The 26,077-nt window shown below is 39.8% G+C and overlaps 1 protein-coding gene across 2 annotated transcripts in view; it reads left to right on the top strand.

Moving 5' to 3' along the window:
- Window positions 1–12,976: 12,976 nt before the first annotated feature.
- LOC144519177 (ras-specific guanine nucleotide-releasing factor 1-like) overlaps window positions 12,977–26,077 on the top strand; it is a 31,503-nt gene continuing 18,402 nt past the window's right edge. For both annotated transcript variants that reach the window (XM_078252151.1, XM_078252141.1), the window contains exons 1-7: window positions 12,977–13,252; window positions 19,931–20,037; window positions 21,677–21,824; window positions 22,659–22,751; window positions 24,687–24,940; window positions 25,074–25,153; window positions 25,596–25,789. In XM_078252151.1, the coding sequence (XP_078108277.1) occupies window positions 12,977–13,252; window positions 19,931–20,037; window positions 21,677–21,824; window positions 22,659–22,751; window positions 24,687–24,940; window positions 25,074–25,153; window positions 25,596–25,789 (1,152 nt within the window). The remainder of the gene's footprint in view (window positions 13,253–19,930; window positions 20,038–21,676; window positions 21,825–22,658; window positions 22,752–24,686; window positions 24,941–25,073; window positions 25,154–25,595; window positions 25,790–26,077) is intronic.

The raw sequence follows: 26,077 nt of genomic DNA, 5'->3' as shown, positions 1-26,077 counted from the left end.
GTGATGTCTTAGCATACCATCCGGAGAGGAAGGGCTGTAGCCATCTCTGCTGGCATTGTTGTCGATTATTTAGTTGAGTTCCTCTCGTCAGTGTGAAAGTCTGGTGCTAACCAAACAGGCCTCGGCCTCTCTTTATCTAGTTCCGGGGTTTGTGGGAACATCAGACGCCGAGGCCGCTCATGTGGACCAGAGGAGATCTGCTAAAACATCTTCTGTCCCTCACTGGGATTAGAGAGGACACATTCCTGCCCCCTCTGCTCTGCGGCTCCCACCACTCTGCTTCCATGTGCTCACACATGGACACTCACAGATTTGCAAGCATGCATTCAAATACAAAGCCACAAATAATGTTTAATCTGTTACATTCTGAATGGCCATAGCAGGTCATTACCAATCAAAATAGTAATAATGATATAATAACAACTGTTTTACGGCTAGGATGAATTTCCAAACTTTATGCACCCCTTTTTAAAAATGACAAAGAAAAAAATCACTAGATAATATGTACAAACCTCTCACATAACAAGTCAAACACACTTCGTCTAAATGAAACATTGTTTCAAATGGCAAGTCCTCCAGAAACACACAACATATTTGATCTGTTACACACTAATATGTTCAGTTTAAAAAAACTCAACTGTCAACTCAGATTTCAAAAGTTTTATTTCATGACTTCAGTACACCAAACTGATGTTGGGTGAAAACATGTAGTAAATCAGAGAATGCACCAATCAAAAGCAAAATACTGCAGTACTGTAAACAATACTCTATTATTATTATTATTATTATTATTATTATTATTATTATTACTTTTATCTATAATATTCATTCACATCATATTGGTTTCCTTAGCTTCAAGGTTCTAGCTCTATGAAGCCATAAAATGTCATCCATCCACACATCACACGCGATGTTAGCCCCAAGGGGGGTACCCCCTGGCGTGTCGAATCCTCCCCTGGATAGACTCCAGTGGAATGTCCCCACATGCTTCCTCCAGAGTTGCAGCGTTCCCAATTGTAAGGACTCCAGTCGTACACCTTCTACCCCCAGGCCAGAAAAAACAAACTATTTATTTATCCTGAGATTCTAATTGCTGCATAATTGTTCATGTTTAGTGTTTGGACCTGGAGAATGGAGTGTTAATTGAGCTCAGATGTGATGGCTTACGTTATCAGTAACTCCTGTGCTTTTCCCTAAAATGATGATCAAAATGTCTGAGGGGAAAAAAGGCTATTGATGTTTAAAGTTCAGCACTAAAGATTTTTTTTTATAAAGCTGGCTATGAAACAGGAGAGTCATATTTTTGGAAAATTGCCATTCTTATGGCAGCTAAAATGAGAACTTTGGTTATAAAATTAGTTTTATTGAATGAAAAAACTTAGATGACAACCGACATCTCTGCCTCTGCGCCTGACATTATTTACTTACTTCCTGCAAACTTTGTTTTGCTGACCTGTTAGACTGTTTTAAAGGCAGACATAATGAAAGCCTCCCTGACATAATGGCACTCTCCAATGAGCTTTTGAGTTTCTACATCACAGTTATGTTATGACAGTATGCTTGCAACTACTACTGTATGTGGCACAATTCATAAGCCAAGTTTCCTTCTACAAATCCAAGACTTTAACATAAAGTGCAACCATTACGCTTGACGAAATATACAAAAACAAAGTAACGTGTGCACGCACACACACATATGCACGCACACACTTAGTAGACAATCAATACATGCACATCAGTCACCCACAAATGAGCTGAGGTCACTGAGCAGACCAGTGAGTTTTTTAATAAACCCTAATGATCTACATGTCGTCCTGTGCTAAAATGAGTGAAAGAGGTTAAGTGACCTCCAAGTATTCAAAACTGTTTTTATTGATTTGGAAGAAGAAGGAAACACAAAGTTTGCCTTAAAAATGAAGCTAGGGCTGCTGGAACTATTAATGGTCTATGAATGACGACAGCTGGTCTAAGAGTACAACAGTGGCCTCTGTTGTGAGACTTTTCCAGTAAACTAACAGGTAAGAAATACATGACACTGACTGAACTTGATTTTACAGTTGTGAAATTAGTCTCAAGAGCCACATGAGTGTGTTTCTGTATTTCTACTTGAGGACCGTATTTTTAATACAATGAATTTGGATGTTTTTGTTGAAAATAGCTATTGTCCTTATAAAGTCTCATGTCAGGATGCAGCAGATAACTTTTCTCTTAAAAAAGAGTCTGATAGTTTATAGGTTTTAACACAAAAATAGGGCATAGCACACACTGCCATGTAACATTACTCGCTTTGTGGCTGTAGTGTCACAGAGCTTTTACCTATATATATATATATTTTGTTTTGTCGTAGGTTCATATGAAAAAATAAAGACAAAATGATAACATTACAATAATCTCGTATCATTGAGTTTATTTTGGGGCATGCATGTAATTTGTATGTGAGATGAACTGTTGCAACAATGTTGGTAATGAGAACCATGTGAAAAGTTTTTAAAGGGAGCTCATTATTATAAAGAGAGAGCGAGGAAAAATACATCATATCACTTTATCCATCTCCAAGGGTGCAATGCCTTCTAGTGGCCAAAATGCAAACGGGGACATCAGATTACAGTAAATGGCTTTTAAATCAAATTTTAAAAAGGTGAAAAATCACTATTGGTAAAAAAAAAAAAAAAAAAGTGTCTTGAAGGCAATCATTCACAGGACATTTTATGGCAGCGTCTATTGGCCAGTGTTAAAGCCTCGAAAAAGTCAATTATTTGGATGATGGGTTGTTCTGTTCTGACAGATTGAGAGCAGTACAAGAGGCTGAGAATGCTTCAAGGACAGTGTTGGACTTTAGATACTCCTAAACACATGCATTACCAACACTGATGTTTGATCTGTGTGAAGTAAAGTAAATTAGTATATTTTAACAATTCCATTTTCTTTCACTAATTGTGAAATAATGAAAGGCTATTGGTGTATGAGACACATTGGAACTCTTCATTTTTGTCTTATCTCTCTTTCTCTTTCTATCCATTCCTGTGCCTTATGAGAACCAACTAGACCTGATGAAAGTTGGACAGATTAGGTTCAATTTATCAGAGTTGGGCGCCCGGATAGCTCAGTTGGTAGAGCCGGCGCCCATATATAGAGGTTTACTCCTCGACGCAGAGGGCCGGGCTTCGACTCCGACCTGCGGCCCTTTGCTGCATGTCATTCACCCTCTCTCTCTCCCCCCTTTCATGTCTTCATCTGTCCTGTAAAAATAAAGGCTGAAAATGCCCACAAAATAATCTTTACATTTATCAGAGTTGAAATAGGTAATATCCTACTGTTAAACACTGCTTTAAAAAAATGGGTTGTTAAAACTTCAGTCAGGTCTCTCAACAAACTGTAATACTTTCAATAGGGGTTTCTACATATTTGCTTAAGGTTTGTATAAAAACACACAGAAACACATACACTTCCAAACCCACACCCACAGAGTACACAAACACACTTACACATTCTGTGTGTGTGGTTCAATGCAGTTGGTTCTGATCTCAGGATAGATGTAAATTGTGGTAATATCAGATATTGTTATTACTATGTGATGGAAAAGCATCTTATCACCACCTGAAACAGGCAGCCATGTGGTATCGAGGTCTATGTTTAGATTAACAATCACACAAAATGTAGCATGCAGTTCTGTCCATATTGAATAATAATGTTCCCTTTTTAAGGTACTTGAACCAGTGGAATTGCTCAGCTGAAATGTTGTAATTATGTACTGTAGCTGACTCCACATGTTTTCCCAGTATATGGTTCTTTGAGTTTCTTATCATTTTCAGACAATCCTCCGTCCATTTCGACGGGCCAAACAGCACTCAGTTACCTTGGACACAGATCATGTGGGGTTTGAAATAATGTGCCCTTGACAACAAACTACAGCTGTGTGTGTTTATGTGTGTGTGTGTGTGTGTGTGTGTGTGTGTGTGTGTGTGTGTGTGTGTGTGTGTGTGTGTGTGTGTATGTGTGTGTGCGCCTGCTGTACCTTTTTGGAAGATGTAGTACAGTGGTTTGTTGGTGCACATATGTGACTCATAACTTGATAACATGATTTACCCACAGGTGAGTGTGAGCCAGTGCAACACGTTAGGCAAAAATACTGTATGCGCACTGTAAAAAAAAGAAAAAAAAGAAAAAAAGAAAAAACTCTTATTCTATAATGATAATAATAATAAAAGCAAAATAGGTAGCACAATAGCAGGTTATTTCTCAGGTAACTCAATGAATTAGCATTGATTTTTTTTTTTTTATTATGTATAAACAACACAGTACAAGGTCCAGTGTTAAGCATGAAAGTGAATCTGTAACTGATCAACCCTTGCTGGGACCTAAGCAGATGAGAAGCAACACTGTGGTGTTTCCAGAGCTGCTGCTGTTGTTGTGCTGTGCTACACCCCTGCTGTTCACTGAAGGGTGAAATGTGATCATGGAGGGCTGCCAGCACACATCAGGACCTGGCAGTTGAAATGGCAAGGCCAGCGAACTGAGAGCTAACACGTCTCCACTGTCACTATCGGCCTCTGAACACTAGAGGGCAAGCACTGCATTTACTTTGATAGTCACTGTCTTAAGGACAGAATGGACACTGCCTGTCTGCCCTAAAAAATTGGGACTAAGAAATCAACCAGCTATGTTTCAGTTCTCAAAGCCCTGCTTTCCTCCACAGTCTACAAGAGTCAACAAGAAGGGACAGACTGGTTGCCCAGCAGGAGAGACACTCAACATGTTGTGTGTTTGAATCTGGACCATGGTCTTTGTCCAATACATCCCCCATGTCGCCAAAGGTTTTGTGGGTGACAACATCTTCTCTCTGAACTCCAGTCCTCACTTCAAACTATTTACACTTAGCATTTACTTAATATTATACATTGTTTACTTCATTTACTTAGCATTGTAATTAGTCTACTGCTACTTCTGTCCACCCTGTACATACAAAAAACAATTTCGTTGTTTAAAACTATTACTTTCCCCCCTGTTGTTCCTGTCTCAATACCCATATACTACTGTACTATACTGTGGTGCATTCAGCCCCTCTAAAACATTAAGTTGCTAGCCCTTTATTTCTTAACATCTTGTCTTCTTCCCCCATGCACAGTAGGCCTACTTGTTGATCTGCTGGGACTAGATGCTGATCCGTGATATTATATACAGGTTTTGTCTGCGACTAGCTGTCTTTATTCATGTTTTACCTAGTTTGACATGGATGTATCTCAGCTAAGACAATACGTCCTGTCAAAAGGAGTTAAAGTTAAAAGGTTATTCTCTGCCAGTGAATTATGTTCTTCCTCAGCATAATAAACAACATGGATTATTACACATGCAGTGCTCTATATAGCATGTTAAATTTAGTCTGATAATAGAAAAAATGACCCTGAAGGAGAAGAGTGATATGAAAGATTAATTTTGCATGCCCCCAGAAATAATCTAATTATAGACCCAAATTACTTACCTCATGTATTGTTAAAAAAAACAAAAAACTATTGTAACTATAAGCATAGTATTATTTATATAGGGGAACAGGAGATGAGCATGTGTGTTTATGGTAATGTTTTTGTCAGAGACCATAAAAATGAATACTGTGTCTGTCAAGGATGATTTTATAGATAATTACCAAAATAAAACATAAAATATATTGAGAATTCTGATAAGTTCTCTTCTTCCTTCTGGACTCAAGGTGGAAAATAAATTAATAAACAGACAACAAGTCTAACACAAATGCTGAATATCGCTTAAAGGCTAAAACTCAAGTCACAAACAGAGCTGAGTGTTCAACCCAAGGCTATGACACAGCAAGAAGGAGAGATTTTAACAAACTGCACAGGTCAGACTATCTATTCCTCCAGTTATGTCGACCCTCAGCACCTTGCCTATTCCAGTTTATCAGTGTGTCCATGCACTTTTGTGCACTGCAGTCGGTGAGTGCCAATTCTGCTGCAGTTTGGAAACTAAGTGAGGCATACAATGGGAGGTTTATTAGTCCCTCTCTCTCTCTCTCTCTCTCTCTCTCTCTCTCTCTCTCTCTCTCTCTCTCTCTCCTCAGGGCATGGCAAAGGCAACCGTGGAGAGACACTGCCACAAATAGACTCTCTAAATATGGAGGGCTTCAGTCAAGAGAAAATGCATGATCGAATTTTGGGCCTCTCCACCAAACAGCTTCCATAAAAGGAACACAGAAAAGAAGAAAGAAGAGAGGCTAAATGGAACTTTGTGCTGGAATATGTGTGTTTTGAGTGTTTGTAGCTGTGTTAGTGTGGGCATGTGCCTGCTTGCACCTGAGTGTATATTTACTGTAAATGTGCAATCATCTGTGCTTGCAAGGCCACGGCTTTGCATGCAGATCCCAGATAAATGTTGTGACATAATAATAATAACTTCTCACTGACAGATGCAGAATTTACAGGCTGTGATATGGCCATAGAAATAGAATGAGAGCAGAACGGACATTGAAATCTGTCCACCGTGGTCATTTGAAGAGTTTAAGAGAAAATGTCGATAGTTGTTAGTCGTTATGGTGACAAACCACATCAGTAAAGTGTGTCACACTCACTAGTTTGAGAACTATGTTTTGGCTTACAGTCCACACTAAGCCTGTGTTTTCCTTTTGTCTGTCTCTTGTTGAGGCTCATCATTGTAGCAATCTTGGACTCCTCTCCAGCAGCAAGGCAACAGACCTCTCCATGCTTCACACTACTCCACTGCTCGTTTGTCGCAAAACAATGAATGTCCGTTCTACTCTCATTCCATTTATATGGATATATATGTCCCAAGACCATGGGAAGTATCTACCATTAGGGTGTCCCATGTGACGCTCAGGGGCCTTCTTTCCTTTTAGCTCTGTTTTTAGTAACTGCCGACTCCTGAGGGAAATATCTGTCTCTTTAGCTGATAGTTGTTCCACTATGTTCACCAGCTACTTGCTAACTTCAACTGTCTGCTGTTTGGTGCTAAGCAGGTAGTGTACAATTTATTTAGAGCTTTTTCGCAGCTGAAAACGACACCGTGAGAGCAGTGAAAGTGAACTAAAACATTAAAGTTAGGGTCCAGGGAAAACCATAACAACAAGCTGAAAGATAGCCCAGAAGAACTGTGGAGTCAGGTGATACTTACTATGACTTTATCACTGCAATCGACCCCTTTCACATAAAAGTAGTCATGTGATGCATTGTTGATATAAGAATATTGATTATAGCCACTTTAAAGCTCCACATTTAGCCACAGTCTCTGGTGTAGCATACATATTACACCTTTAGGAGTTTTGAGCAAATGTTACAAATTTCAAGCAGATGTGACTGGGAAAGAGTTCCATCATACGTGACCCCTGGAGCAGAAGGAGGTTTAGCGACTCAATGACATTTCGACTGCTGAACTGTTGGTTCCTCGCATGCTGTCGTGCTGCAATGCTCCATTCTGACCTGCAGTTGACCCTGAGCTCTGACTTTGCGTTTCACACACTATGGGCACTGAGCATGTATGTGGAAGAAGCACAGATTCCAGTCAAGTCATTTGTCAACTGGTGAATCGATAAGTGCAAACCAGACTTCACATTAAAGAAGCAGTGAGAGTCGGAAAAAATATACCACTTAGTCAGATATTTCATCTAATATGACCAGTTTAAGATGCTTCCACACTGACTTTATTATAATAATGCTTTATAAACACATGCCTTCATGAGTCAGCCTCCTTCATCCCACAGCCAGGACACTGTGTGTGTGTGTGTGTGTGTGTGTGTGTGTGTGTGTGTGTGTGTGTGTGAGATGGTGGACGGTGCCTGGAAGTGCGACCCCACTCGTGTGTCCGTGCAGCCACGTGTCACAGCAGAAGTAACCTAAAGCCTCAGCAGTGTCTCCAGTGATGTGCTGTCCGCTGACCTTCAGTAACATTTGAAGATGCGACAGCCCGCTTGTCATGGACAGCTGCATTGCCTTTCATTAATATGCCTCACCTCCAGATCTGCTATATGGCATTTCCATGACATTAGCATATATCTGTGGGCCAGCCGTTTGACGTTGTTGGACAGAAAGGTAGGGTCACACAGTGGAGGTTTGGGTGAAGAGGGTGGTTGAGGGTGGTTGAGGGTGGGAGACAGGGGGAGTGTACAGGCAGACAGTTATTGGGGCATATGGGAACATGTTCAGCTGCAACTTAGGGCTGGTTGCAGTTGGAGATTAAAACGTTACCATGGATATCATTCAAATTAAAAAATAATTTGCCTTCACTGTTATTTTGCTTTGAATTTTTCTAGTTTTGTCTAGTTTCTCAGATCTCAAAACTTAATTTCTTATCCAAAATATTTTCAAATTCAGATTTGTCATTCATTTGTCATGAATTTTGACCTAATGATGGTGGTGGATGAAAAGTTAAGGGATCACCAAAGTTATTACAATGCATTCTGAGAGCTCCCTGCTGGTGGGAAAGCACAGTTTACTCAAAATTTCAATCAAATAAGGCCTGGCTCAGACAACGTCACCAGAACACTCTGACTCTCAATGAGAACAAAAATGTTCTCTTATTTTGTTGCACATCTTTGTGCAAATGCTGTGAGCTCTCTCATGTAGTATAACATCTGAAATGATGACTCATTGTATAAACAAAGGGACAAACATTGTTCTTCTTTGTTCTGTTTAAGATTTTTTTTATATCTCATTGTTTAAAAAAAAAATCACTTCTGTCTGTTGCAAAATATCAAATTGCTTAACCTCAGAATACACAGCATAGACACTAACACTTACATAAGAACAAGGATGGGATAGATTCCTGTTCTGTAATGTTGCAATTCCAGAGTCTGAGTCATCTTTTAACCACTCTACTCCTCCTGTTTGGTTTTGTATTTGTTGGGACCGTATAGGTAATATGTGGGTGAGATCTGTAGTTGTGTTCTTCCCTGTCTAAAGCTCAGGCTTTTGGTCAGTTCTGATGCTGCTTGGCCTGAGAATGCTGCAGCCAGGTGGTGACCCTGCATGCAGTACCTGGCACACAGCAAAGTGCGTGGAGGTGCGGCCAAATCCCTGAGTCTGAGAGCTGCCCACACTAGCCAATCTGCCATCAGAGAGAATGAGCAGTAGACACAGTCACTGATACAAACAGCCTGGCAGGAATATAAAAAGCTAATTTTTGATTTGTGTTATACTTATACATACTTATTATAAAGGCAGTTTGTCATTTGGTGAATATTTCTATTATGATTCCCCAGTTGCGCCTTCACTTACTGATCAGGGAGGCTTTAAAGACACATTTTCTGATCACATTTAGAAATGTAAGCTTACCAAACAAACATGTTTTTTATGCTTTCTTTTTTAGCGTGTCATTTTCATTTTTGTATTTTATGTGAAAGGATCTGAATTGCGATGTTCCCTATAAGAACACAAAGTCTAAGCTCAATGCTTATATTTTTCTTAACCTTTATAAACCATTGTAACCTTTATAAAAACTTTCATTTTCCCACAACATTATATTTTTGTCTGTTGTGAAATCTTACCAGTCTTTTTTTTTTTTTTTAGCAGTTTCATTGACAAACGTTAGTTGAGTGTCAAGGCTGCTACCCTAATCCAGCAAGTATTTGCATTACTTCAAGTTCCGGTGAAGACTGACTGTGTCCCTAATGAGATGTGACTTCAGACAATAAATGCGGTTGAATGGATGCAAGGTGTGAGAGGATTCGTGGTCTTCAGTCTCTAAACTGACTTGCAAGACATATTAGGAGACAGTGACAAAAAGCAATTTCATACCTCCTGCTTCAGGTATCCAGTTACTTCCGTAATGATAGGTCAGTTCACATTAAAAAACCTGCCCTGAATAAACATTTAAAAATCCATATTTAGGGCACATTTTTTAGCTAGACATTGTAATTGGTATTATCAATCACCAAGCAGCAAGCACAGACACTTTTCTGCAGACCTGGAATCTTGTACTGACATATTGATTACTATCAAGGACAGTAAATGAAAAATGTCAATATTTCTGATTCTATTATCATAATTAATTCACGAAACAAAAGCAGTAGTATGTGAATCTGTTACACAATCAATTTTGCAAAGCTGAAAAATTCACATGAAATCAAATGTGAAACAGATATACAGGATCAGTTAAAAGCTGTGAGGTACACCACACATAGAAATAATACATTCTAGCTGGTAAAGAAAGGCTACCATCTAGTCAGAGAGTTGGTGGGGACCAAAACAGAGCCAAAACAACAGCGAATATTGGATTTATATGTCAGCCAAAAACACTATTCCGAATATCTTTTCTCTGTTTGCTGAATTTGCATTGCAACTGTTTTTCCAACACATCGTGAAATTAATTTATAAGGCAATAATATGTAAAAGCTGTGAGATTACCAGCTGGTCAGACGTTTTTTTCTGAACCCAAGTTAATGCCCTTGCATTAACCCCCCTTTCATCCCAGCTTTGTTTATGAATAAACGATTATTGACACACTCAGCAACCCAGAAAGAATGCCTGAAAATCCTGTTGCACAATATGTCTAAAAACACCTCAAGCTCTGGGCAGCTCTGGAAGCTGCTTTCTGATTGGTCACAGGTTCATGGGTTTGAATCCCCTTCATGACCTTTGTCAAATGTCATCACTGCTCTGTCTCTCCAATCTTCTGCGTCGCTTTCCATTTTATACCATCTATAAAAGGAAGCCATAAAAATAATCTTTACTATCAGTGTCAGTCAGAGAGGAGAATCATCACCTCATTACCATGCCTGTTTGAGGGGCTGATTATGGAATGGAAGGAGCCCAACAACAGAGCTGAGCCTGGGGCGTCCTGGTGGCTCAGTCTGCTAATGGCTGCATGGGGTTGAATTGCAGCTCATTCCACACTGTTGCATCTCTCTCCCTTCACTTCGCTGCCACTCTTTACTGTACCTGGCACCAAAAAAGGGGAAAAATAAATGAGATATGCCTATGTAAAAATGGTGGATTGTCCTCTCTTCTTTTTAATAAAAAGATCAAAAACCTGGTTGAAGTGAGCAACAAGAGCAGTTGAAGCTCACTCAATTATGCCCTGTTACCTCCCTGGATCCTTTTAATAATCCCACTGTGAAACACCCTATGATGAAATACACCATTGTGTGTGTCCTCGCCCCAATATGGTAATCCAGGATTAATTATGGGCCAACCCTAATGAGTATCTCTCTAGCCCTCTTAGATATGTAAATGTACTAGCAGTGGACTCTTTGCTCTCTGTGTTCTATAAAAGAGGCAGGGAAGGGCAGAAAGAGACAAGGACAAAGGTTTAGTGACCATAGATTATTTCAAATTATATCATTGCTGGAATTAATCCAGGTCTATTCTCACTGGGTCAAGGGAGTGAATGTTTAGTGATGCCTAGAAATCAGTGTGTACTTAAGTAAATGTAACTTGAGGGAATTTTACCTGTGGGAGTAAATATGGAACCCTGCCAAGAGCTGAGATTATTTAAAAAAATATTAGCACACACTGTACAAGTTATGATAAACTGACCCATCTGATATGGCTGTTGCCTTACTGCTCACCATCAGTGGCTACCTGTCTCCCTGAAGCATGGGTGAAGAATTGCTTCACCACCCACGCTTAATTAGACAGGAAGTGTAAATATGGGCACAGCCAGAGGAAGTGTGCTCTTGTAACACTTTCATCCTCTTTACTTGAAAGGTGAGGGACAAAGAGAGAGAGAGAGAGAGAGAGAGAGAGAGAGAGAGAGAGAGAGAGATTTGTGGTGGCACTGTGGAAAGATTTTCTTCTGCTTTGTACTCTATTACAAAGAAGAAGATATGCTGTGTTAAGATGACAAACCCTCAGACACTTATTCAGTTTTAAAAGGGGTCATTAGGGATGTATTGTATTGTAGCTGATGTAGGGCCAGTTGCATAATATGTATTGATGCAGCGTATATTATATATAAAGTTAATAAAACTAAGGATTACTGAACGTCAAAAACTTTAGCCCCGAGATAGAAAAAGTACTCACTACTCAGCAGCGCTGAAACAACATCTGAATATTTTCAAATTCAACAATGTAAACATACACTATTATAAGTAAATGCTCTCGATTCAAAATCTATTTGAGTAAAAGGACAAAGATGGGGAACACTCTACTGGGTGAGCTATAGGTCGAAACGTTCTAAAGAAGTAGAAACCAGGTAAAGAACTTTTATAAGTGAATAAAAACACTAAATAATAACTTAAGTAAGAACATTCAAAAGCAATACATGATATACAGTAAGCCCTTGACACAATTGGCATTATTATTGAATGAGTCTATCTTGAATGAGTTTATCTTGATTCCTCATCCCAAAATAAGACTCTTTCCACATGTGGTTCAAGAAAACACTCCTCTCAGTGTGTGTGTGTGTGTGTGTGTGTGTGTGTGTGTGTGTGTGTGTGTGTGTGTGTGCGTGCGTGCGTGCGTGCGTGTGTGTGTGTGTGTGTGTGTTTGTGTTGCTATTGTTGGTCTACAGGGCCTGATAATACGTGTATCTGCTTCGGGATTGTCCACATGAAGAAGCTGCGTCTCTGTGGCTCCCGGAGTTTCTGTCCAAGGTGCTGAAATCTGCTGCTCCGGGGACGGCTCACGTGACTGCGCTTCCTCCCTCTGTGAGAACAGAACAGGATGCTGTGTGTGCGCGTGTGTAGGCTATGCACGGGGACACCTCAGTCCTGATCATGAGCGATTCGGGCTCACGCGGAAGGCTTCTCTAAGACGGCGTCGGGGGTTGTTGTAGTATGCTCGCAGCGTGGAATTACTGCATATGAATGCGTAACTTTGACTATACTGTATGTGCATCCTTTTCCTCTTCTTTTGTATTTCTTTCGCCGTTGCAGGCATTAGTGTGGCAACTGTGGATGGGCACACGGGAGTGGGCTGCTGCCCACCAAGTCTGACTGTGTTTCGGAGGTGCTGAGAAGAAGAACATGTAAGAGTCCGCAGGCATCCCCGCAGATCCTCTCGGATTCACAGCCAAAATGCAGAAAGGTTTGAGACTCAATGATGGCCACATCACCTATCTGGCTCTTTTGGCGAAGAAGGATGGGACGAGGCGAGGTTGCCTGAGTAAGAAAAGCTCAGACAACACAAAATGGCATTCAAAGTGGTTCGCTTTGTTGCAGAATATGCTATTTTATTTTGAGAACGACTCCAGCTCACGCCCCTCCGGACTGTACCTGTTGGAGGGATGTGTTTGTGACAGGGCACCGTCACCGAAACCATCTCTCTCAGCGAAGGAATGCTTAGAGAAGCAGGTAAGATATCGATCGCACGGGGAGCTCCCATAAGTCTGACAGACTGACACTGTTAATGTAAATCCGTCTCACTGAACGGACGCACTCATCATTGCTGCCTGTTGTGTTTCTCCTGATGGGAGAAACTTGCTTTCATCAATGTGGCTCTCAGTGAAAGCAACAATTACAAGAGGAGGTATTCTGTATGTGCAGCAAAATCGCAAACGACACAGTTGCTGTTTTTATCCCAACATCTAGCCAATTTATTACGCAAACAATGTCCCAGAGATGTTCACATGACGTTCGGTGTTACGTAATGGCGTCATTAACTGATTGATTTTCTTGATTCGGCACTAAAATAGCCTCACAGCATGCTTCAAAGGTAACGCGTCAAAATACAAAAAAATACTGTGGTTTAAAGTTGACAGGATAAATGCAATTGTCTGTGAAACTTTGCAAACATGGGAACTATTTTACTTTTGTCCATTTCCTTTCACTTATCATCCTAATATTGGTTGCAGCACTTTTTTTTATTTTTTTTTTATTTATTTTTTTACATAAGATAATGTATTTTTAGACATCAGGAGTAGCCTAAACTTAAAACAGACTCCAAACTTTGCAGGTTGCCATCTTGCGGAGGAGAGCTGCCCCCTTCCCTGTCGTTTTGACGTATTGATTTAATTCCTTGTCTTGATATTAATAGCATCCTACCTTGGCAACTGCTCTCCCCGGTTCATAGCGGCTTGGTTCATTTGATAGCTCTCTCATTATCACGGGCTTGTTAACGACAGCCATCAATGAAACCCAAACGATGTCCAATGTATGATTTTGTTTCTCAGTACACCTCCCATTTGTTTTAATTCCTCTGGCATTTAGTGCCATGGATGTGTGATGGCTACACAGTTTCCTCAGTTTTTTTTTTTTTTTTTTAATGCCAGTGTGACAGGGTCAGAAATAATCTCAGTAAAAGCACGGAGAGAGACAGTTTTGAGGGGTTAGGAAGGCTGCTGCTCGAAGGAATAAACTTTGTGGCATAAAAGCATTTAAGAGGCAGAAAAGTGGTCAAGCTGCTGTGAGCTATGACTGCAGTCACCTTCTGAAATCTGCTCTGCCAGCTGCAGTCTTTTTCTGCAGCAGAGCCCATAAAGAATTGAAGTCAAAAGTCAAAGTGATAAGTAATTTTATCTTTTCAGTCCTCATAACCTTCATTTATAAGGCAAACACTGTTTTCCACCAATGCCATTAACATGTGAAATGTGGCAGTCATTTTCCTTTCGAGTGTATGTATGTGTTTTCACTAGAATGTAGGAAAACCTGGACTTTAGGCCTCACAGACAGGTTACACTTTATATTCACACTATATACCATGCCTGTAAAACAAAACTGATACAACCAATAAAAGGCAACAAAGTTTCATTTTGTAAACTATCACACACCATGTTTGTTTCATGGCATTGGAGTATTTTGTCTTTCTTTGATTATCTTTTTTGGCCTTTTATGTATGCAACAGAGGACCCTGGCCACACAGGAACTGGGGGCGTTGTAGTTCATGATCAGGACATACGCCTTAATCCCTAGGCCATCATAGATTTGGAAAGACAAACAGACTAATATGGGTGCCCACATTATTGTGTTTCATAGGTGTTCAGAGCAGGTTTATACGGTGGCCCTGAAGTGCAAATCACAACAGCAAATAGAAAAACGCAACAGCAAATCATAAAACACAACGGCAAATAGGAAAACACGACGGCAAATATGAAAACACTACGGCAAATAGGAAAACACGACGGCAAATAGGAAAACACGACGGCAAATAGGAAAACACGACGGCAAATAGGAAAACACGACAGCAAATAGGAAAACAAAACAGCATTAACTTCTACCGGAAAAGGTAGGGCCTATCTAGCAGAAGATGGAGCCTCCTGAAAGGACAGACGGACTGTCTCTCTGTTAAAAGTAGATGCTTTTCCGTGTTTTTCACCTCTCCTTCCTGTTAAAAGACAGACAGTCCGTCTGTCCAATCAGGAGGGTCCATCCTCTGCTAGATAGGCCCTACCTTTTCCGGTAGAAGTTAATGCTGTTGTGTTTTTATATTTGTTGAAGTGTTTTCATATTTGCTGTTGTGTTTTCATGTTTGCTGTCGTGTTTTCATATTTGCTGTTGTGTTTTCATATTTGCTGTTGTGTTTTCCTATTTGCCGTCGTGTTTTCATATTTGCCGTAGTGTTTTCCTATTTGCTGTCGTGTTTTCCTATTTGCTGTCGTGTTTTCATATTTGCCGTTGTGTTTTATGATTTGTTGAAGTGTTTTCATATTTGCTGTCGTGTTTTCCTATTTGCTGTCGTGTTTTCCTATTTGCCGTTGTGTTTTATGATTTGCTGTTGCGTTTTTCTATTTGCTGTTGTGATTTGCACTTCAGGGCCACCGTAGCTTTATTTTCCAAAACTTGTTTAAATTAACTTTCAGTGCAATATTAAGGTACACCTTAACATCTGTTCAGTTTTAGACAACTAGAACTTAGATTCTGTAGAAGAAAATGTTAGTGTACTGAGTGCTACAATACATCGTCAACTTCTACCTGGATATGACCAAAATCATATCAAAATTTCATATCTATCCTAACCTATGTTGATTGAACATGCGCCATGCGTTGGCAGCTCTTATTTAATATTAATAGCTAAAATATCTCTATTTAAAATGTTGTATAATGATATTTGCATGAACAGAATTTGGATGCTATACTGTCAGACTAAACCTTTACCTTTACGCATTCTTGAATCTGTTGAATTATTATATGCTTCTCAGTTATGGCAATTTACCATCTTACTGTAGGTTGTCTGGTTGTCTGGTTAGGAACCCAATCTTGAGTTATAATATCTATATGTCTGAAGACTGTATAAATTACAAATAAAGGATAGACGCAGCATAAATTCATTGTAAGTGACTATTGTGCGGTGGCTCCTGCAGGTTTTGTATGTGTCTGTTTTCATTAGCTGTACCTGGTGTCGCTGTCCATGGTACTGAACTCTGCTGTCACGTCATGTTCTTCAAACACTTGCTCTCTGCTCTTTGTTGGCAGAGCTGTCAGGATTAGTATCAGTGTCACCAAGAGGGCGACATACAGATGTGCCAGCAGAAGCTTGATGATTCAGAACAAGTTTATTTTACCCTAGACATCTTTTTTTTTCTGTAACAGAGTCAAATTTAGGTTTTTGGGATTACAGTCCTCAGCAGGAAAAAAAACACTGGTTGTTTTTCATTTTCTTAAAAAGCAATATTTTGCAGTCAAATTTAATTACCTAGACATTTTTCTTTTTTACCAAGTAGTTTTAATTGCCTAAAATTTGCCAGACCATACCGTCATATGGATTGTTTTGGAAGTTCTCATAACTAAACGACCCACTCTGTCGTTTAGTTATGAGAACTTGTTGGTCACTCTCATAGTGTAAACTATTAAACTTAAAGAACTGCTCACCATCAAGCCTATTTACTTAAACCGTGTTAGGATAAGAGCTCTATACTGCGGATAAAAAATGGACTGAGTGACATCTATGATGACAGCTGTTTGTGCAGGCTGCTCCAGTGAATTTATTTCAACAGTGAATTAAATGAATTTGAAAGCCTTCAATTAGCATATCACAGTCTTCTGTTCAGCACGTGTCCCTTTACATAATATGTGTCAGGAATAAATTCTCTCAGTATGTGTTTTTTGAGTGGGGGTTTGAAGTTTTGTGCACACATATATACAATTTGGATGTGTATTTTGCACAAATATGTGCTTTTCATGTGTGAGAGTGTGCAGTCAATCATGCCAGTGTACATGTCTGTATGTCTCCACACATCTGGACATCTTGCAGGACTCTGTGCATGGCTTGAAGTCTGTATTTGCCTCACTGTGTCCTCCTGCATACGCCAATGTTGATCTATAAAAGGTGAAATGAGGACAGAAAGAGTAATTAATGCTCCAGGTGTCTGAGGGCATACAGATTTCCTTTTCACTTTCCCCACTCTGGAAATACAAATAATGACACTCGAGTCAATGAGCAGACTGTAGAGGTCTGAGATTTCTGACATAAACCTGTTACATATGCAGATTCCTGTTGAGTGTGTCAGTGGTGTGTGTGCATGTAGCCTATGTGTGTGTGTGTGTGTGTGTGTGTGTGTGTGTGTGTGTGTGTGTGTGTGTGTGTGTGTGTGTGTGTGTGTGTGTGTGTGTGTGTGTGTGTGTGTGTGTGTGTGTGTGTGTGTGTGTGTGTGTGTGTCAGAGCTGCAGGAGGAATGGCAGGGCGAGTACTGGATCTTATCTGTCTGTGACAGGGAGAGGGACAATGCAGCGAATAGATGCCAAGCCAACTGCCACCTTGCAGGGCTACAGCGCTTTTTATAGCCCTCATTCCTCAAGAAGGCAAAAGATCTTTCTCTCCCTCCCTCTCCGTCTGTCTCTCCATTCTCATTGTATTCTTTGGAGTGTTCTACTTTTTAAATGTTCTTATTCCCCATTTAGAAGGCGAGCTACGTTTAAGCCCACAGTTACTATGGCAACCCCTATTTGCATCTGAAAAAGTGCATTTGAAGGGGCCAACGAAATGTGCAACAACATGCCTCGGCATTGTGCTTCACTTAGCAAGTACAGCAAATATGGGCATATGAGAAATGTGAGGTGATGAGGGGTAGAGGAGGAGTGAAGTGGAAATGCTTGATAATAACAGTTTTATTTATTCCACTTATATACTGTATATACATATTCATATTTTGTGACTTGTCTATTGTTTTGGGTGATTTTATATATATTTCTTCGAACCTTTTCATGAATGTATAGTATAATATTTAAGTGTAGGTTATACAGCAAATAGTTTTATAAAACAGCATGACTATGGCCACTGTAAAGTAATCACAGTAATTCTCAACAATAAGACTGAGTTTTGCCGGCAGGTAAACGGGGAACTGCTGGCGGGAACTCTTGCTGTTCATCTGCTTTGAAAATCGCCAAACCTTCTATTAAGTTACCAGCTAATGTTAGCGCTAGCTAGCTAGCTTTGGTTGGCAAGGTGCCAGCAAAACGCTGAACAAGACATTTTTAGGGGACCAAAATTTGTTTTTTAAAATGGGACCATAATTTGATAACATGAACATATTGCTGTATTGAAGAAGACTTGAAAACTAGCGATTGAGACAAAACTCATTAGAAAAAATGTTTACTGAGAATAAATAATCAATGTATAATGTATGTAAATGTAAATCAAGTGAGAATTAGGGTCCATTTCTCATTGACTTCTTTAAATGTGCTCTAAGCGATAGTGGGTGACGTCACTCCTTGTTGACGTTCAAAATATTGTCAAACAAAACGGAGGCTAGCTCGCCCCTCCCTCCTCCTCATCCCGTCCCCTCCCACTCCCTTTCGCGCACTAACCCCCCAACCCCCACCACCAAATCCTTCTTGTCGGTTATAGGCTGGAACTCTGTTTGTTATGTTTCATGGTGCAGGTTGGCACAGTTTGTTTTTGTTGTCGCCTCCCTGCTGGAAATTAGATAGAATGCAGGGTTGAGGCACTTCTGCATTGGCTTTACATTTTAGGCCCGGAAGTTGCCACTTGATATACATATATATAATAGCAAAAAAGTTTAAAAGAAAAGAAAAGAACACTCTTTTGGACAATAATGGGCAAAAAGGATCAAAACGTGTTTTAGAGATAAAATTGGAAACCATTATTATTATAATGATTACATAAGTAAATGTGTTTAATCTTTTCTCTCTTCCAGGTGAAATTCAATAACTTTTCTTCATAGATTTTAAACAACAATTTACTATGGGCTACTATGTCTCACTTACCGGGAGATAATGTCTCTGTGGCAAAAAATGTGGTGACTTGGAGCTAAATACAGCTGTCTAAAAGGCTTGACATACCAGTTCACAGAAAGCGGGAGATGGGAAGCACATCATTGACAAAGGACCATTCTGCTGCTCATCAGGAAATATGGAACATTACTCCCCTTCACAAATGATTTGTTCTTGGCATTTGGGAGGGATGAAAAATCCAATATATTGGATTTGTGCGGTTCTATTTACAATGCACAGTGTTATATAATTTGATGTGTTTCTACCACAAAAAGGCTGTACTATTATTGCAATGACCACCACTTTGTTGATTTGAGGATATTATCTGATAAGCCTATTAGAAAACAATTCCACATGCATTTGCCATAATTGACATAACTGAACCTTTAAGGCTCACTGGAGATAATTGGTGAGGGAATAAAAACGGGTGAGGACGCAGAGGTGTTTGTCACTAAAGTGCAGCCAATGGGACAAAGCAAAACAAAACACGGCGTCAGGAAAGGCTTCCACCAATTCAGAAGTGAGTTGCCAGGTTACAGGCAGAATGCACAGAGGCTGTATAATGAATCTCTCAAGACTTTACTCTTCGGGTCTCTCTCCTACTCATTCACACACGGGCATGCATGTGTTTATACATACAACTTTAATATCAACAAAATGCAGGTTTAAGAAAAAGGCGGTCAGTGATGAAGAATCGTGAAAGGTTTTCCCTTCCATAGGTTTTCCTGCAGATCATCAAAGAAACATTGTACTGTACATATTGAAGTGTTTTGAAGTGTTTATCACTAAATCCTTCAATATATTCTGATTGTCTCATTATATGCTGAACAAATCTTTGACTCTTTCTATCATGTTGATTTTCAGTACTACTTTACAGTCACATTCAATCATGACAACCAAAAGGCTTTGGAGCTGCGCACGGAGGACGTCAAGGACTGTGATGAGTGGGTGGCTGCCATCATACAGGCCAGGTACTTCTCACACATGACCTCTCACCTACATTCACACATTTAGCCGAGGATGTTCTAAGGATGAAGATTTTTTTGAGAATGTGTGTGTGTGTGTGTGTGTGTGTGTGTGTGTGTGTGTGTGTGTGTGTGTGTGTGTGTGTGTGTGTGTGTGTGTGCGTATCCTGTTATGTAGGAAATTGAAAGGGTTTTTAGAGCTTATCGGGTTGAAAAACTGTACTAACCCATAGATTAGCGTGTCATTCTTAAATTTATTGAAAGGCATTAAAATCATCAAAACTGGAGATATAATGTTTCCCCTTAAAAGCATCAAAATGGTTTTATCTGTTACGGCATACATATCGGCCCTGGATATCACTTGTCCTGTGTTCCTCCATTGAAAAACAAAAATCAGAAACCAATAGAGAAACATATGTATTTTATGTTTTTTGGTTTCATAGTGGCTCCTCCTAGTTTTAATTCGACAGAATATCTGATATCCGTCTACATAGATGGGGAGTTTATTCCGATACAGCCAATCAAATCGTGCATAAACCAGTGACACTGTGTCAGACAGCAGCTACACAACACAAGAACCACAGAACAACAACCACATTAGTTTTCCTGCTGCAGTTTCCTGCTAACTTACAAACAAACATTCACCATGGAAACCCGCACTGCTAACGTCAGTGTGCGTACTAGCTAGCTAATTAGCTAGTTTATGTGTAATATAAAAACACGCATCTTGAGTGCAAGGAATCAAACAATTAACGTATTGCATTACTGTAAATATTCTGTAACTACATCAACCTATAAACACTGTACATATTCTTTCAATTCCTTCTAAATCAATGAATCATGTAAATTACAGTAGTTTTACATATAAACTTTAATTGTTGCATGCTAATTAGTCAACATCAATAAGCTGCATTTAGGCTCCAATATTGGAAATTGATCAACATATTTCCTTCTGTGTTGCCACCCCTAGAACCCATGCTGCTAGCGTGACGTGTTAGCTTCAAAAGTCTTATTAAGCTGACTAGGACGCTAAGGACTACAACTGAATGTAAACAACCATGATGTCCTCTCCTATATAGTCTGCCAGGCTTCAGATTGTCACTCAAATCCCTGTAGGATCACAGATCTGAGGATAGAGTTACACAAGTTTGTAAATGCCCCCTTAAGATTCAGAGACAAATAAGGATCATGAAAGCCAAGTGATACAATCACTCTAAATGTCCGCATGTAATACACAGCAGGGCAATGAAAATCTGTATTTGCATATCATTATAGTGTTTTTATAAAGGTTTCTGATGTCCTATTCTAATGCTTTGAGTTTCTTTTTTACCACTTATTTATTTCAGCACATTCCACTTTAACGAGCTGTTTTGCAATGTTGAATCAAATTAAACTAAAACCCTTTTGTTCAACTGGGTAATGCTCAGCATTATTGCTCATGCAGAAGCAGCTTTTGCACATGGTTTGCTAAGCCCGTAAGTATTTGAAGAAGGTTGTGTAAGTGCCTGTGCTTGGTGTGGACGTAAGGTCTGTGGTTCATACATATGCTGTTTAGAAGTCTGCTTTTGCTTTGATAAGGCAATGGAGAGCCCATGAAACATATGTTAATGAGGTCCTTACAATGTCTGTGTGTGTGTCTGTACAGTTACAGGAACCTGGCTACAGAGCATGAGACCCTCATGCAGAAGTATCTTCATCTACTCCAAATAGTGGAGACGGAGAAAACGGTTGCCAAGCAACTTCGACAACAGATAGAGGATGGGGAAATCGAGATAGAGCGGCTAAAATCAGAGGTAACCTGTCTTGTAATTTCATGCTAGTAATACCTGTGAGTGTGTGTTTTGTGTTACTGTATGCACACAGAGGAGAGACAGAGAGAGTAAAGATGGAAGTGAAAGTAGTCAGGCACAGAGTATAAAGACAGAAAGGGCAATGGACAAAGGTCAAGACCCAGATTCCAAACCACAATTTTGTGAGTTCATGGCGAGCATCACAGCTTGCAGCACCCCCGGGATGTCCTTGTTAGAGGCTCTGCAATACGGTGGAGTGTTTTGTATCCTAATTATTCAGTCTAAACTAGATCAAATGCACCTCTCTTTAATGTGCTAATGGCTATCTCCAATTGAATTGAATGTTTTCAATATGCATGAATCAACTTCTATTGTATCTGATGCCGCAGCCGGCACCACAGAATGATAATGAACTGTCTCACTTTTCATGGCTAAAACATGTAGACCTAGTAGTAATGGATTTTGGGTTGTGTTGTTCAATTTCAGTCCTTTATTATTTAAAAGCTGTTTTTCTCTGGTCTACTCCTATTCACATACTGTGTCAGTCTAATGGAGAGTAAATGAAACAGGGTTGAATAAAATAACTTTGATGCAGCTGGTACAGTGTGTTCATACATGAATTCTTTGAAACCAGTGAACGGACGGTAACAAAGTTGAACAAAAACCAAGTAAAGAAAATACTCTGAATAAAGCATTCATAATCATAATAAAAACAGAGTGCAGTGAGAGAATATGATATGAACCAAGATTACGAGTAGGATTATAGCTGCATACAGTGTGAGGTAGTCGTCTCTGGTCACTCAGTCAATGCAATGTTTGATTTGTGTTGGGTTTCAGATCGCTGGACTGCTCAAGGACAATGAAAAGATCCAGTCAAATCCAGAGGTACCTCCCAGTGAAGATGACACAGAGATTAAGAAGATCAAAAAGGTGAGATCTGACTGCTTTGGTGCTGTGCAGTTTTAAAGGAGAAAGCCAGACTCTTCATTCTTTATCAAGAAAAAATGCAAAGAAGAAGACCAAGTAGGAAGGAGGGAGGGAAAGTTTGACCTGTTCCAGCAGGGATACGTATGGTTTCTGAAACAACTACATCATCTCTGGGCACCTCATCTCAGGGAGCTCCTCATCCACTACAACCACCAGCTTGTTCTGTCTTCAGCTCTACTTAAGCAGCTGCCTGCTCCTTAATAAGGTTGGAGAGTTTGTAAAGTTTTGGAAAGCCAGTTACTTTAAAGCTAAGGTGACAGACCTACATATTATTATCACCTAATTCTGAAGTTCCCCTTTGCTCTGCAGAGCGTTTTAGTATCTTTGAGCTCAGTGCTCAACAACCATTGTTTCCAGCTGCAGCAGGTAGCTGTATTCACACATTTGCAAAGAAAACTCCCGCACACTATCTAACTTGCAAACATTATATAAAGTTTAATAGTAGGCAACGTTTCGGTACAAGACCATCTTCAGGCAAATGGTGTTACTCTCCGACGCACCTGTCTGAAGTTGTAGATGTGCGAAGTATTTTTCTGAGCTGAATTCACACACCCAGTAACAAATAGATAGATAGATAAAGTTAGAAACTATCTGGTGGAACATTTACCAACTAAAGAAGAAGATATTGTTCTCAGGAGTTGGTGAGAACAGAGTTTAAAGGACAATGAATATTGGACTTACATTTTTCAGGTCAGCAGAAACACAACTCGTAAATGAATGTCTGCAGGATGTGTAAACAGACAAGCACGTTCTCCGTTGCAACTTTATAAGGTAGTCATTGTGACATCTTAGTGTTTACAGCTTGTTGTGCTGCCCCCAAGTGACCAAAAAATCAATGAATGCCAATAACACACCTAAACCAGAACCAGCTTTAGCTTGTATTCATAGCAGTGACAGATATTGTCTTTAAGATATGGATCTGAGACTGACTTGACTAAAGGTGTGCCTTCCTCTTCACTAAATCTTTACATTTACTACCAGGAAGGACTATTTACAGTGACAGGATATTATATATTATATATAATAATGCTTAAAGGTCCAATGTGTAGGAATTTCTCCCATCTAGCGTTGAGATCATATATCGCAATCAACTCTCTCGCACCACGCAGTTCAAAGTACGTATTACAGCTATGGTAGCCTTCATGCTTCAAAAAGCCGGTCTCTTGCTCTTTTCAATATCTTTTTTCTTTTTCTGGGTGAAGAAGAAGTTCCTCCTGTTCCTGAAATATGGATTTTGAATAGGTGTTGTCCTCCATGTTTCCTTCTTCAAACTTGCCGGGGCCGGGAAGCGACGATACCCATTAGCAGCATTAGCAGCACCTGTGAGTTTTATCATGTGACAGCGAAAACGTGAAAGGCAGAGCAGTGTCCTGTATGTCCCTTACCGGCTAACGTATTTCAAGATGGTGCATGAATATGGAGCGTCTACCCCAGTTCATGCAAATGCAAATGTAAATTTCAAGCCAAAAGGAATACTTAGAATTGATGGTGGTGGTAAATATTCATGAAAAAGGACAAGTTTGTGAACGGGCAACACAGATTTTGATAATGAACAACTAAACTCATTACACACTGGACCTTTAATGTAAACAATGCTATTTGTCTTAAATAGTTAATGAACTAAATACATAAATAAACTAAATTAAATAGGAAAACGTTATGTGACTCTATTGGAATCCACTTTCCCAGATCACTTATTTTCAATGTAATTCTGTACAGTATATTAACATATCATGGCTGTCCTAAAATTAGGTATCTCCAAATGTTTACCAAAGGTGCATAATAGGTTGGAGGACTAATTACTTTTTTTTTGTGTGCATAAGCACACACATACAAAAGGTAACTTAACTTTTGTGTGCTAACCTTTTTTTATCACAGGTCCAGAGTTTCCTGCGAGGTTGGATTTGCCGCAGGAAGTGGAAAACCATCATCCAGGACTACATCCGTTCACCCCACGCTGAAAGCATGAGGAAGAGGAACCAGGTGGTGTTTAGCATGCTGGAGGCCGAGGCTGAATACGTCCAGCAACTCCACATCCTGGTCAACAACTTCCTGCGGCCGCTCCGCATGGCCGCCAGCTCCAAGAAGCCGCCCATTACTCACGATGATGTCAGCAGCATCTTCCTTAACAGGTGGCTGGTGGTGAGACTGGTTGTGATTGTGGTGTGACACGGCGCAGGGGGAGCTGCCAACAGTTGTGAACAAGAGAGGGAGAACACTAGAACAAAAGCTGATGACCACCATTTTGCTTATTTGTTTTATCAGTGAGACCATCATGTTCCTCCATCAGATCTTCTACCAGGGCCTGAAGGCCCGGATAGCCAGCTGGCCGACACTGGTGCTGGGTAAGAGCACAGTTCAACATTAAATCGCACATAAAAAACAAAGATATTGCAGTCTTTTTGAGATATCGACCTGTGAGACTTTTGCCACCATCTACATATATATATATGTACACCAGTATAATGGAGGATGGCTTGTGGCACTCATAGCATGCAGAAATCATATTTAAAAAACTGAACAGAAAGTATTTTTCTTGAGAAAAATGTAAAAAAAAAAAAAGTTTTGAATTTAAGTGTTTGCCGAAAGTTTTACAAATATCGAGCAACTGACTCTTTTTTAATGGAGATTGATTTAAAAGAAGTAGCCTATGTTTTTAGTTCTTGCTCATTTGCTGTTTGTGTCTCTATCTTTGTTAGATAAAATCTTTTATGATTTAGGAAATGTACTTTATGAATTAAGTCAACAAAACATGTTGTATATATTCATGAAGATTTCTCTTTACAGCTGACCTGTTTGACATCTTGCTGCCCATGCTGAACATCTACCAGGAGTTTGTGAGGAACCACCAGTACAGCCTGCAGATCCTGGCCCACTGCAAACAGAACCGAGACTTCGACAAGCTGCTGAAGCAGTATGAGGCCAAGCCCGACTGTGAGGAGAGGACACTGGAGACCTTTCTCACTTACCCCATGTTTCAGGTAAGAGTTCAGGGCTGCAGTATTATTACTCAGTCCTCACACAGTTTAATAAATTATTCTATGGCACTTATTAAGATTGAGATTAAGAACTCAGTTTTATGTGTATACACATATACCTTACTTACAGTTCCACAGCTTAGTGCTCCAACAACCATGTGGTAAATATATTTATCATAGGCAGTATTGTACCTGAATTAACCAACCTTGGTTTCGCTGTAGGTAAACAGCAAGATTCATGTTAGTATTATAAATCAATCCAGAGCCTTCCTACAAATCTGATGCAACAAC

Source organism: Sander vitreus, chromosome 1, assembly GCF_031162955.1.
Source record: "Sander vitreus isolate 19-12246 chromosome 1, sanVit1, whole genome shotgun sequence".
NCBI classification, from domain to species: Eukaryota; Metazoa; Chordata; class Actinopteri; order Perciformes; family Percidae; genus Sander; species Sander vitreus.
Note: the sequence above shows the minus strand (reverse complement) of the source record. Positions and strands in the feature narration are given on the sequence as shown.